The sequence below is a fragment of the Miniopterus natalensis genome, chromosome 6, assembly GCF_054644295.1.
Source record: "Miniopterus natalensis isolate mMinNat1 chromosome 6, mMinNat1.hap1, whole genome shotgun sequence".
In the NCBI taxonomy this organism is placed as follows: domain Eukaryota; kingdom Metazoa; phylum Chordata; class Mammalia; order Chiroptera; family Miniopteridae; genus Miniopterus; species Miniopterus natalensis.
This window is the reverse complement of record NC_142086.1, coordinates 42,055,956-42,070,101: the sequence shown is the minus strand read 5'-3', so window position 1 is coordinate 42,070,101 and position 14,146 is coordinate 42,055,956. Positions and strand designations below refer to the sequence as shown.

The window sequence follows — 14,146 nt, the reverse complement described above, 5'->3', positions numbered from 1 at the left end:
CACCGTCTTAGGTGTCTTGGGCAGTAATAGCTGCCTTCTGAGCACTTTATGTCCTTTCGTTTGTTCCAGTTAAAATAACACCATTTTCCAGAAGTTTAGGTTGAGGGTATATGAGTAAATCTGTTTCCATTATGGGTTAAACAGGGTCCTCCCCTGTGCTAGAACATAGAAACAATCAGTTGAACCACAAATTACCTTTTGGGACTCCAACTGTTAGATGGCAAGTGTCTATGTGTTTATTGATCTCTCCTTTTGGTTTTTTTTTTTCTTTTTCTTATCTGGAAAATCAGAATATTTCATAGGTCCTGGAGCACTTTGCATGGAAATTCATTAAAGTTAGAAATCCTTTATATATTCACATCCTTTTATTCAGTCACATTGAAGTTATTAAGCTGCCTTCATTTGCATTTCTGAATTGTTACGTTTTTGTCTTCAGGGATATCTTTATTTCTCAGATTTGCTCATTGGTCTACCAGTATCACTAGAGGGCTGTGTGACTGGGAGGCACCCTCTCACTGGTCCCTTCTGATCTCTTCTCTTTTCCCCTTTCCTTGTGGGTGTCCCCATGGCTCCACTTTCTGCCCTCTTCTCACGTGCTATATTGTCCTTGGCAGTGTATTTCTCCTGCTCCGGCCCTCCAAGTACCGCCTCTTGACAGCTTATTTCCACTGCTGTATCTTTAGCCTCTCTTCTCTTTTGAGCTTGGACCTCATATCTTTTTGACCGCTGGCAAAAGCCCCAGGGGTATCTCAGATTCCACTTATCCAAAACATAATTTACTGTCTTCCTTTCAAAACCTAATTATTGTTCCATATACTCTCCTTTTGTGAAAGACACTGTTTTCTACCCAATTGCTCAAACCAGGAACATCAGGTTAGTTGAAGTGTATTGGGTTCTTCAGGAAACAGACTGAGATGGAACTTTGCATGTGTGGAAGTGGAGATTTGCACACCAAGTGTGTGCGGGAGCTGTTTCCTGCTCTCTACCCACCTCTCTCAAAAAAAGTTAAAGTAGAAAAACAGTATATTCTCTAGGATACTTATTCATGCTGAACCTGGATGCAGCCTTCTTAACCTAGTGCCCTGTAGCTATGACCATTACTTGGATTGGCACATGAGATGAAATCTGTCACCCACATCTGATGTTGTGGTGCAGACTTATAGGTACCTCTGTAGACCTCTGCACACAGACATTGAACATTAACAAGAACAGGTGGGTGGCACCTTGCTTAGCGAGGAGATGCGAGCACTTGTCTAGACAGGAATGCGGGCCTGAGCAAGGCCAGGGGTGTTGGGAGGCGGGTGCCCAGCTGGAACGGATGGGCGGAGTGCGTGGCGTTCAGGGTGGTCCTAGAATGCCAGCCCTGACTCAGAGACTTCTCAAGTGTCTGTGGAGAACAAGAAGGCTTTGTGCTAACGTTCTTACCTTCTCTCTCCTCTCTTCTGCTCCAGGTTGCGTTACAATGGATATTTTGGGGGCGTCACTGCCCTAAGGAGAGAGCAGTTTTTCAAGGTGAATGGATTCTCTAACAACTACTGGGGCTGGGGAGGCGAAGACGATGACCTCAGACTCAGGTGAACAACAGGAACGGGTCGCCTTCACGGGGCCCTGCCGTCAGCGATGGCTCTGGAAACCCATGTGTTACAGTTCCTATAGATGCCAGCCCAGCAGGGCATGAGGCTGTGGGGTGGCAGGGGCGGAGGGAGGGCAGGATGCCCCAAATTGCTTTTGGCCACGAGTGTGGAAATGATGGAAGGTGGCCTGTTCCTAGCCCATGGACGTAGGGCCCACAGTGTTGATGGAGGTCTCTGTGGACTTACCAGTGGGTATTGCTTACTGAGAAGGGCCTCACCAATGAACAAAAAGCTGCAATTTGAGGAAGGTGGCCAGAGGGCTCGTTATAAGCTTATGCGCTCTCTCAGACCCCAGGGAACCCTGCCCAATTCCCCGTGCCCAGAACAGGAATTGCCAGCAGCCTGTGATGAAGTGCACTCCACGAAGCAGGCCGGCCACGATGTCCTCTCTTTTAGGCATTCGCCAGCCCCGCAAACTGTGGGAGCCTGTCTCTCAGGCCAGCCTCCGGGCTGCTGGCATTATCCTCAGTGTTCCGGGACTACTCTCTGCTCTGAACTTGAGTTTCATGGCCAGATAGGTATCCCTACCTCCCAGAAATAAGTAATTATTCAAGAGACTGCAGCCAGTATCTTCAGACTTGCAATAACACGGTCTTCCCTGGCTAGCAGGGGACCCCGTTTCCTCCTGCTCTTGTCTGTTGGAAAGGAAGTTTCTCAGCTGGGGTTCTGAGTTAATAGATATGTGACTGTCAGGACTTTTTCCTTGTTTTAGCATAAAGAAGCCAGAGCTTCCTGCTCATCTTGTTCCCTTGTGTAGGCTGAGAGTCTCTGGGGTGTTTCTGGCAGGAGGGGAGGGGTTTCCCTGACCAAAGTCTGCATAGAATGGCCATGTGTGGCCATGTGACGGGCAACTGCTCTTCAAGGCCTGTGTGGCCAGGGCTGATGAAGTGGGCAGAGCGCACCTGCTAGATTTCAGGGCAAGAGCAGCAAAGGCTGGAGGTAAACAGTATCCATCATCTCCCCAAATCCATTTTACTGCCCAGATGGGATGGTTGGTAGAATTTTGCACTGATCATATATCATCACTGTCTTTTTTCCTGCTGCTCCTTGGCTACAAGGTCAGGGGGAGCACCAAGTTTTGCTTTTGTTTGATAAGAGTGTCAGGGCCTTCAGAGTGGTTCTTGACCAATGCCATGGATAACTAAATGGTTTTAACATAAAAATTGATTGAGATTTATTTACTAAATATGTATTTGCTCACCTGTGCAGCAGGCACCATCCTTTTTCGCACTTATGTGTCCCATTACGGTTTGCAAAGCATGTTCCTTGTGGACTCTCTCAGTTGAGCCTGTCTGATCAACTCTGTAACACCCCGGGCATTTTATAGATGGGAAACCTAGACCCAGAACAATGAACCGACTTACCAAGATTATAAATGACAAAGTCTAGATTTGAACTGAGGTTCATGGGCTTTAAAGCTTGTGACCTTAAACGATCATCACTTTCTTTGTTAAAAAGAAGGAAGCACTAAGTAAACTAGGGATCCTAAGGGACTTGATTCTCTTATTCATCATAATATTTTACAATTTATTTTTCAATTACAGTTGACATACAATATTATATTAATTCCAGGTGTACAACATAGTGATTTACATTTATATACCTTACATCATGATGTTTTAAAATGTACTTTCTCAGTTGTTTTTGGAAAATAACAAACTATAAATTGACATATCTCCTTTGTATTCCAAAAGTAAATGTTAAATGTGATTCTCTGATGGATTTAGTGCCCGAAGCCCAACATTATAAGAAAATTCTTTTTTTAAAAAAAACAAACCCAAATAATCAAGCTCTGTGTGACTATTTATGTGTGTGTACCTGTATATACATTTTTGCAAATGATCCTTTTTAAGTGCCTCATGGTAGATAAGTAAGATAGATTTTTTTTTTTTTTTAAAACCACCTGTGTTATTTTTCTAGGGTTGAGCTTCATAGAATGAAAATAATCCGACCAATGCCCGATGTGGGGAAATACACAATGATCTTCCACACCAGAGACCAAGGCAATGAGGTGAATATAGAACGGTAAGTCCCGGCTTCCTGTGCCTGGTTCGCTGCCTATTTAGTCCCTTCCGTCAGCAAGGACGCTGCTGAATCCTATCAGAGGAGCCAGCTGATTGTGCTCCAGGCTTTTTATTGAGGTCATTTTGAAACAGACACAGAAGTAGAGGCGCGGGATATTGCACCCTCTGGACCCCATTCCTGGCTTCTGCAGTTACCAGTTCATGGCCTCTCTTCTTTCTCCCACTTCTTTCTCCTCCCCCACTGGGTTATTTAGAAGCAGATCATAGACATCACAGCATTTCGTGTGTAAAAACTTCAGTATGTATTTTTAAAATATAACAAGTCTTTAAAAAAGAACCGCTCTACCGTTATCATACCTAAAATAAAATTAACCGTACTTTCTTAATGTCATCAATATCCGGTCAGTGTTCAGACGTCCCTGATTATCTCATAAATGCTTTAATTTAATCACTTGTTTTATTCCAATTAGGATCTAGACAAGGTCCATGCATTGTGTTTAGATGATCTTTCTGAAATCTCTTTTAATCCGTAGATTCCTGCTCCCCTCTTTTTTCCCCCCATTGCAATTTATTTGTTGAACAAATCAAGCCATTTGTCCGATGGCATTTCCTACATTGGGGATTTTGCCAATTGCATTCCGGTAGTAAAACTTAATGTGTGCCCCTGACCTCTGCATTTCCTTGTGAACTGGGACTTAGATCTTAAGATTTGACAGAGTCCAGTACTATTTTGGGGCAAGAACACTTCCTGGATGGTGCCATGTACCTCCTCTTGTGTCACAACAGGACAGGATGTCTGGGTGTGTCTTTGTGATATCAGGATCTGTGGGGTTAGGTATTGTCAGGCCCATCTACTCATTGTGAGGTTCCCCATCAGTTTCTCACCTAATGATTTTAGCAGCCATTGCTGATTGTTGCCTAAATTTATGACTCAATTAGGGATTGCAAAATTCTGATATTTTGTCACACCTTCTGCATCTATTAGCCAGATGTTCCTACAAGGAAGGACTTGCCCTCTTTGTCTCTTTGAGTGCCCTGGGTTACCGTTCTTATAAAAAAGGCAGAATAAAGGGAAAGAATCAGCATTGCTCTTTCACTTTTCAAAACGATGAGGTGATGTTCCCTGGCATCCTCAGGGAACATTCTTTTCAGTGCTCAACTTGTCTCGTCTTTGGCAGATGAGATCTTCTTCATGCTGACTCCTGAATCCTTTGACATAACTACACTGATTTTGAGGGCTTCCTTCCCTGCAATCTGGTGTGATGAGCTGTTCTAGGCTCACCTTGTACTCTGTCCCAGGAATTAGCCCTTCCACTAAGGAATCCTGACAGATAAGCCAGTTCTTTATGGGGCTATGACTGAAGAATCTATATTTCTTTGTTCTGTCCCCCCCTCCTTTTTTTTTAATCTTCACCTGAGGATATGTTTTTATTGATTTTTAGAGAGAGAGGAGGGGAGACAGAGAGAGAAAGAAGCATCAATGTGAGAGAGAAACATCTATCGGTGCCTCCCATATCCCCTCAACTGGGGATCAAACCCATAATCTGGGTGTGTGCCCTGACTGAGAATTGAGCCCACAGCCTTTTTGGTGTATGGGAAGACACTCCAACCAACTGAGCCACCCGGCCAGGGCTCCCCTAACTTTTAAAACAGTATTGAAGGCCTTTTGGCCCTCTGTTAAAGTCTACATTTTACAACAGTATTAGTGGGCTTTTAGCTAAATATTATAGGGCTTTATTAGAATCTGTATTTTAAAGCAATATTAAAAGGCTTTTTAGCTCTTTTGTTAGAATCTACCACTTTAACAAAACAACTATTTCTGTTTTTCATGTGTCTTACTGGCCTCTGTCCATAGGTATGCACTTTACTCTTTAAATAAAAAATAATAATTATTATTTTAAAAAAATATATCTTTATTGATTTCAGCGAGAGGAAAGGAGAGGGAGAGAGACAGAAACATCAATGATGAGAGTCATTGATCAAGCCCACAACCTGGGCATGTGCCCTGACCGGGAATCGAACCCCGATCACCTGGATCCTAGGTCGATGCTCAACCGCTGAGCCACGCCCAGCCAGGCTAAAAAATAATTATTGAGTAGACAAAAAAGAATACTTACAAATTATATGAAAAATCTGAAGATTCTTGATACCATGAACACTGGTGGTGTCCCCCACCCAATTTATGTCTGTTACCTGTGTGGCCCTTCCTAATTTCTTATCTGCCCCCCTCCCACGTTGAGAGGCAACAATTTCCTGAAATTTCTTGATAATTTGGGATCATTATAATTAGTTGTGCCATTTCTCGGTTTTCTTGTTTTCCCATATATTTGTATTGTTTAGTTTGCATGTTTTTCTATTTTACATGAAAGAAATCCTGCTGGCCTGGCTGGGCGTGGCTCAGCGGTTGAGCATTGACCTGGGATCCAGGAGATCATGGTTTGATTCCCCTGTAACAGCACATGCCCAGGTTGTGGGCTCGATCCCCAGTCGGGGGTGTGCAGGAGGCAGCCGATCAATGACTCTCATCATTGATGTTTCTCTCTCTCCCCCTCTCCCTTCCTCTCTCTGAAATCAATAAAGATATATTTTAAAAAAAGAAAAGAAAAGAAAAATCCTGCTGTATTATCTTCCTCTGACTTTATTTAGCTCAGCATTGTGCTTCCGACCTCCATCCACATTGTTCCTCTAACTGAAATGGATTGCTTTTCACTGGTGGGCTCTTAGAGACCAACTCGGGTCACGACCCACATCCCAGGGCTCCGGCCACACAATTACTTCTCCTTCAGATGCATTCTGCTGTTTTGCATGTGAGTGTGTCTTGCACAAGGTGGTTTCTCTTCCTGCGTATCCTTTCCCTCACCTTCTTCACTTAGTGAGTTCCTCCTCTTTTAAGCCTCATTCAAATTTTCCTTCTCTCCGATCCTTCTCCAGGCTCCGTCATGAAGTGAGGCACCCTTAATTCATTCTTCTCTATGTACATTCTAACTTTATTTGAGACTGTTGGGAGAGCTGTGTATCCTCCCTTCATACAGACAGTTTCCCCAATAACGTTGGAGGATTCATAGAGCCCCTGAAGCCTATCCAAGGACCTGTTAGCAGTGGATGACACATATCACATCATATCAGTGTTAACTATATGTCCTTCTGTCCTGTAGACCTGGCACTCGCCACATGCAAGTGTCATTATTATATGGCACTTTCCATCATTGGTCTCCAGGGTCTCACATGAGGTCTGGCACATGAACACATGGCTGTCATTGGTGCCTGTTACCTTAGATGGGGAAAATAAACATTTTTGCAATAAGAAACCCAACAGGTATAATAATTTACCAAGATGCTTTTGCTAAATTTTGTGGCAAGGCAAAAAGCAATGGAAATACATGTTAAATTCTTGTCTTACCCTTCACATTTGTTCTTTTTATCTTTAGGATGAAGCTCTTACATCAGGTGTCACGAGTCTGGAGAACAGATGGGCTGAGCAGTTGTGTTTATAAATTACTGTCTGTGGATTACAATCCTTTATATATCAACATCACAGTGGATTTCTGGTCTAACCCATGACCCTGGATTGTCTGGTGATGTTCGGAAGAGCTGAATATTTGATTGCAATAGTTTTGGCCTAGAGACTTCCCCTAGTAGCACACATTAAGAACTTGTTACAGCTAATTACCAAGCTGAACTTTTCCTTTTTGTATTTTCTTAGTAGAGTTCCTGGTAAGATGGAATGTAAAACAGCTGTAACAAAACAGCTTTCTTAGTTGTTTTGATCATGAAGGTTAAAATATTGTAATACGGATACTCGAAGGACTGAATATGAAAGGAAGACTCAAAAGATATCATGCAGGCTACTTGAGAACACTAATTGAAGGAGATTTATTTAAGTTTGAAGTGATACATTGTGGGATGAAAAAGGCCACAGGAAATAAGATTGGTGAATATCACGGAGAACCAGAATTGTTCTCGGAGGGAGAAAGGTACGAAGATGTATTTCTCTTACTCATTTATCCTGCATGGTCATCTGTGAAGAGGTGGGTCCCACATGAGAAGACAGCAGCAGAAGAGGGGAGAGAGTTGGAGAACCAAGATGCAGCCAATCTGTGAATTGAAGAGGTGGTGGGAGGGCAGTGCCAGATGGAGAGGCAGCCTGGTTGTGCTGGCTGCTGCTAATGCTGTGCAGGTGGTGTCACCTGCCCGGACACGCCTTCCAGGAAGACCCCGGCAGAAAACGCATTGTCTACTACTTTTTAAATCATTTTTGTAAAATGATTTTGTACATGTAGCATTTGAATTAGCAGTTTGCAGATTACATAGTAACTAATAATACATTGGAAATACCTCTGCAGTAAAATATAAAAAAACCTTTGGGTGCCCAATCTTGTTTTTTACTGTTGTATGAGGCCTACGGATGTGTTTATTTCAGTATCCCTAATCCCAAACAGCTTAAAAACAAAACAAAGGAGACCAGACCTCCCACTCCTTCTGTTCTTCATCTCTGTTCCTCTCTTCTGTTCTTCCCGAGTACAGCCACCTTGTATAAGCAGCTCCAGGCGGGTGCCTCTGTGTCTAGTTTCCTGGGCCACCGCGTGGTTTTGTTCCCTTCATCGCCTTGTGCCTGTTCCTTTCTCGTGATCAGTGATGGATACAACAGGGCTGGCCTAAGGGGCACACCTGGTTGGTTATAGGACAGGAGGGGGGGAGCCCAGAGTTTGGAAAGCCTTTCATTTGGAAGGAAGGTGGGCTCATGGCAGGGACTTTAGTAGTGGCAGTGATTTGGGAGAGAAGCCACAGGTGCTGCTGAATTTCCTGGGGAGGGGTGGGGACGTGGGGGGATAATCTAAGGAAGGTAATAGGAAATAGATACTGAGTCAACAGGAAGAAAAGTATTTGTTTTTCATAGGTAAGTGGGCACATAAATAATGTAGATGTTGATGTTCTTAAGCAAGTATTATGCAACTGTGCTCCAGGGTCTCTCAAGTCGTCGTTATTATATGACACTGTTAAACTGGAGCATGAATGAGTGCCAGCCAAAAAGCGAAACTAATAATCCTTCCCAAACAGGGAGAGGGAGGGAAGGGGGCTCCCAAGAAAGACAGCAGCCACCACCCAAGCGGGGAAGGAGAATTTGACAGGAAAATACACTTTATAGACATGATAGGTTTACCTAGGGCTGGCCTGGTTTACCTTTAACTCAGTAGGAACAAGTAAAAGTGTTTTGTTTTGTTTTTATTAGCACAGAAAGAATGAGGATTTTCGTGTTTTCCCCCTCTTGCTCTTCTCTCTTTTCTGCAGAATTTTTCTTTAGCATTCTGTTCCAATTTTCTTAATTATCATAACACACAGACTGAACTATTGTGATGGCTGATGGCCAATCTAGGGGTCCCCAGTCTGGAGGCTGTGGGTCCCTGGCCGTGGTTGAGGGTAAAGCAAGATAAAAATGTGTGTAAGGAATTTGAGGGTCCATATCCGAGAACCCCATTTCTCACTCAATGGAAGTGAAATACAGTTACTACTATGTGGAAACTCCCTGTGCATTTTCAGCTGAAACAAGGCACCTGCATTTTTTAAATGTTAGTAATCACTGTACTATGCCTATCACTATTCTTCAGATAATTCTTTCAACCAAGATAATGTACAAGTCATTTAAGTGACTCATTATGAAACTTCTTGAGGTGGAAGATAATTTTTTAAGACCTTTATTTCCCCCTGTGCCACTTGCCCTGCAGTGGGAGTCGGAGCCCCGGGACAGGCTGGAGGCCTGCGGCTGCTCTTTTATCACAGCTGGGCAGGGGAGTTTGGTCTCCAAGGAGCAGAGCTTCCCCCCCAATTCCTGCCCTGTGTATTTTTCATTTTCAACTGCCACTAAGAGGCCACGTTTTTTGAATGTTGTAGGTATGCCTACCATAACTGCTAAGGATTATATGGGTGCAGTCTGTTTGGACTTAGCATGAAGACTGGGCTACTTTAAAGTTTTTATTGTTTTTTTTTCTTATACTACCACTCATAGCACTCGATGGCTTGTATTGCTTTTACATGTACTCTATGGATCCTGCTGAATCTTGAGAGAAGTAGGCTAGATGAGGAAGTGGAAGTTAAAAACAGGTGGGGGACTTGCCAGACATCTCACAATTAGTAAGTGGCAGACTCAGGGCACAAACTCAGGTCTCTTGACTACAAGATCATTATATAATAATTCCCTCATCTGGGCTTCTCTCATTTTTTTTTTTTTTTTTAAATATAGCTTTATTGATTTCAGAGAGAGGAAAGGAGAGGGAGAGAGAGAGAGATAGAAATATCAATGATGAGAGTCATTGATCAAGCCCACAACCTGGGCATGTGCCCTGACCGGGAATCGAACCCCGATCACCTGGATCCTAGGTCAACACTCAACTGCTGAGCCAGGCCCAGCCAGGCTTCTCTCATTCTTTGGGTAGTTTTCCTGAAGCTATATCCCTGTCCTAGCTCCTAGAGAAGGTTGGTATCTTCTGGACCCTAAACAGTATGTTCCATTCTCATTTGGTCTCTCTCAGCTCTTTCCCAGACATTCTCCCTGGGTTTTTTTGCCCTTAGCACCCTCCCTTCCACTCAATCTTCTATCAGGCAGGTTTCCTGGGGGCCCAAAAATGCTCTGTGAATGACTCTTGGGTGAGATGAAACATTTTCTGCCAGACTCGAAACCTCCACTTTCCCCAAGTCCTATACATACTCAGTCCCTGTCAAAGGCCTTTAACATGTCCCACAGGATGGAGCATAGTCAGGTATATTTCATAATTTAGTTTTTGCCAATCACATTACAAAACTTCTTTTAAAAAGTCTATTCCTTAGTCCCTTGTGTATTTAAGCTACTGCCTCCTTGATTGGCTTTAGTACCCTGAAGACCATCCTGTACCTGCTGAGAGGGCCTGGTAGGTTTCGAAAGTATTCGCGGAGGTAGCAGAGAGGTCCCATCCCAGGAAGCTGCTTGTACAAGCAAAGGCTCCATTGCTCCATTGACAGCTATTGAAGTGAAAGTGCAAGTAAAAGTGAACCTTGTGTGTGTGTGTGTGTGTGTGTGTGTGTGTAATTTTGGACCTTGGGGGAGAGGCTGGTGAACGGTGGGGCATAATAATAATTGAATGCTTGCTTCTTGTTAGTTAATATCCCTGTGTTTTGTATTTTAACTTTCCAATAGCCCTGTAGGAATATACATACTGCAAAGAGAAAACACATTCAAGTTAAGTAACTTCCCAAAGTCAGAAGAGATGAGACTTGAACCCAGGTCTCTCTTGACTCTAGTATCTTTTGTTGTTTTCTTTTCCCCTCAGAATATCACCTTGTCAGGAGATTATGAGATTTTTCTGTGAAGGCAGCATGGGCAGAGATCTTATTTATAGCTAAAAAATAGTACACAGAGCCCTGGCGGGGGGCTCAGTTGGTTGGAGCATCATCCTGGACACCGAAGGGTTGTGAGTTCAGTCCCCAGTCAGGGCGTGTGCAGGAGGCAACCGATCAGTGTTTCTCTCTCTCTCCTTCCCTCTCTTTCTAAAAATCAATAAAAACATATCCTCGGGTGAGAATTAAAAACCAGCAACACAGACCTTGAGATGTATCCATTAAAACGCCTTATCTTCATGACCCTGGTACATTCTTCCACTATCAAGTAGGAGTTTTGCTGAAAAGCTATTCCTCATAACTATTGTTTGAGGGCCAATTAATTTGGACCAGTATATTTGGTCGTTAAACTTATTGCAATAAATTGAAGCAAGATGACATTAGTTGGCATGTTCTCAGTGATTATGGGCCAAGCAGAGTTCTTCAGACCAGATTTATGGTATAATTTCCTGCTGGTGTCCCTTCCAGGCTGTTAGCCATTCCAGCGCACGCTTTGCATATCTTGCTGCATCCTCTCGGCTCCGTGTGAGGATAGACATGTTTTCCTGAAGCAGTTTCTGAGAGGCCAAGTCACCTGCCAAAGTCATGCAGAGCTGGGATTTGGAGCCAGGTATTTGACTCCAAAATTCATGTTCTTAACCGCTTCATGGTAACAGACAACAAATACACAAAGAGAGGAAATAAGGAAGGGCAATTGCAGTGTCATGTCCTTCAAACAAAGACCCCCAGGAACACATCTGCAGATAAATAAATTGGGATTATGACTCATTGCAGTGAGTGAGAACATATCACATACCATGGGGAACAATGAAGTGTCTCAGGAAAAGGGAGCTAGAACCTACGCTAGCATTTGGGCTTGGGTCAGGCCATTGGTGGGGGGGAGGGGTCTGAGGAAGCGAGGCGGGCTCTGTATGCGATAGTCAGAGCTGTGCATCTCAATACATTTTATCCATAGGGAGGGACTAGTAGGAAAACAGAGCTGTAACAGGTAAACATGTAGCAGCCACTCACTTTAGCCCAGAAAGGGTGTGTGGCATTTTGTGGGGGGCACAGTGACCTTGTTTTTGTCTGTGCTTAGAGAGAATTATGAAGTGGCCTTGCTTTGCCCCGTTTTATCTTGGTCACAGAGGAACCTTATCTGAGGTTGGGATTCTATGACATTGTTTACGTCTAATAGAGCAGCAGGTCCTGGTTGTGGGTGCCAGGCCAGCTTCTGAATGTCAGGGGCTCTTCCTTTTTTCTTTTGCAAGAAGAACTCAGAGTAGAGGCCACTAGAAAGCAGGGCATGATGGCACCATTTCTCTTTAACCTCAGGATTTGGCTGTTTGTCTCCTTCAAGTGTGTGTGTGTGTGTGTGTGTGTGTTGGGAGTTAGTGGGGTGCTGGGGAGGGAAGGTTGGTTGGAGAAGGGTCTAGGAATTATGAATTTCTCAGGAATGCTGCCTTTCTCCAAATGTTTTTGGATTTCCTCATTGGATATGGCCACTTGAGCCTTATAAAAACATTACACATGAAAGCAAATTCAGTAGCTTACAAATAGCCTCCTCTGGCTTTCTTCTTTGATTTCATCTCACATATAGGATGTGATAAGGATCTGGGTGAGATGAAGAGGGAAGAGAAACTGGAGGAAATACTAGATACAGAAGGAGAAAAGAAATTGTTCAGTCAATAGAAATGAGAAACCAGCTCAGTTTCCAGTTCCTCAACCATAGCCCAGCTTGTGAGAGGAGATTAGATTTTCAAATTCACATGACTATTATTATTCCTTCTTTTCTTTATGGGTATCCAGAGAGTACCTGATCTGCTGCTCAGAATAGAAGCAGTTCTTATTGATTCCAGCTGATGGGGAAAAAGCTACAGAGCTGATAATATATATGAGCAGCAGGTTTTCCAATGTTCAGTGTAAACAGCTTGCCAGGAGCCTGCGTAGCAAGCTGGGGAGCAAAGGGCCAACCGAATGACCCGCTGGTGTTACAATCAGGGAAAACCTGCCCAAAGTTAGTCTGACACATTTCTGGTGTTAGGTAATAAGTTTTCCTTGCCCACTTGATACGCAGGTGGACAGACTGTTGGAGAAGTCCAAGTTTCATAAGATGGCTTTGTCTGGGCCTGCCTTAAGTCCAGCAACCTGCCAGCAGCCAGGCTCTCCTGCTCTCTTCCCCCTCCCTGGTCTGGTGGGGCTGGAGGTATCTTCGGTGAGGCTGGGCCTGGGCCTCACCCTGAACACTCGTTTGGGTCTCACTGTGAATCTCCCTTCAAGGAGTGTCAGATGCCAGAAGGAAACGGGGGGAGGCTGGGCTTCCAGGGAAGACAGAGGGGGATGGAAGCAGGAAGCTGCCCTAAGGCTCAACTGAAGGCTCTATGGCAGGAAGCACAGAAGTCCTGAATGGCTGGACCTTTTGTAGGAGAATCCTCAGGCTGGGCCTGTCTTAGCTGAAAGGTGTGTTCTCCCTAAGCGTTGGTGGCCTAGACACAGTGGGTACCTGAATTCAGGGCCTCATTGTCTTTGGGAGAAGCAGAGCCTGCCCGCATACATCTACAGTGGAACTGGCACCTTCTCTGAAGGATGAGGCTAAGGCTCCATGTAGGATGCTGGCTGGAGGGAGGTTGGGCAGCTGCTAACGGAAGACTCATTCTCTTTCTAGTCACTTCTCGGTAGAGAAGGTAGGTGGTAAGATTTAAGGAGCAGCAGGTGGACCACCTTACCTCACATGGCTGCCTAGGATTCCACCAACTAGAGATCAATTTCAGTTATCAAGGAAAAACCTGTAGAGAAGATGAAGAGAGTGGGGACTAGTTGTCAATCACCCCTTAGTATGAATTAGTTTTCAAAAATGGTTTTATCTTAACCTAGCTGAGATCCAGTCACAAGAAGGATAGAATTTTGCATGTGAAGCATGAAGCCCTGGAGGGAAGGCAGGAGTGGGCAGGATTTGCTCAGCCAGTGGAGAGCCTGAGGACAATGGAAAACCTAGTTAGCGCTGCAAGAAAGGGCACCAGAACCCAGGAGAGAGAATGGAAAGGGGGGTGGGAGACAGGCATTTCAAAGCTTTGCCCAGAGTAAGTTTCTTCTCTCCCCTCCCCTCTTCTGAAAGACCCCGGACAACCTTCTCAGCCAACC

General features: G+C 44.2%; 1 protein-coding gene across 5 annotated transcripts in view; it reads left to right on the top strand.

The window, feature by feature from the left end:
- The window catches only part of B4GALT4 (beta-1,4-galactosyltransferase 4), a 30,133-nt gene extending 21,913 nt beyond the window's left edge, over positions 1-8,220 (top strand). For all 5 annotated transcript variants that reach the window (XM_087818173.1, XM_087818172.1, XM_016199888.2 and 2 more), the window contains exons 5-7: positions 1,452-1,574; positions 3,555-3,659; positions 7,087-8,220. In XM_087818173.1, the coding sequence (XP_087674299.1) occupies positions 1,452-1,574; positions 3,555-3,659; positions 7,087-7,219 (361 nt within the window). In that variant the 3' untranslated portion in view covers positions 7,220-8,220. The remainder of the gene's footprint in view (positions 1-1,451; positions 1,575-3,554; positions 3,660-7,086) is intronic.
- The last annotated feature ends 5,926 nt before the right edge of the window (positions 8,221-14,146 follow it).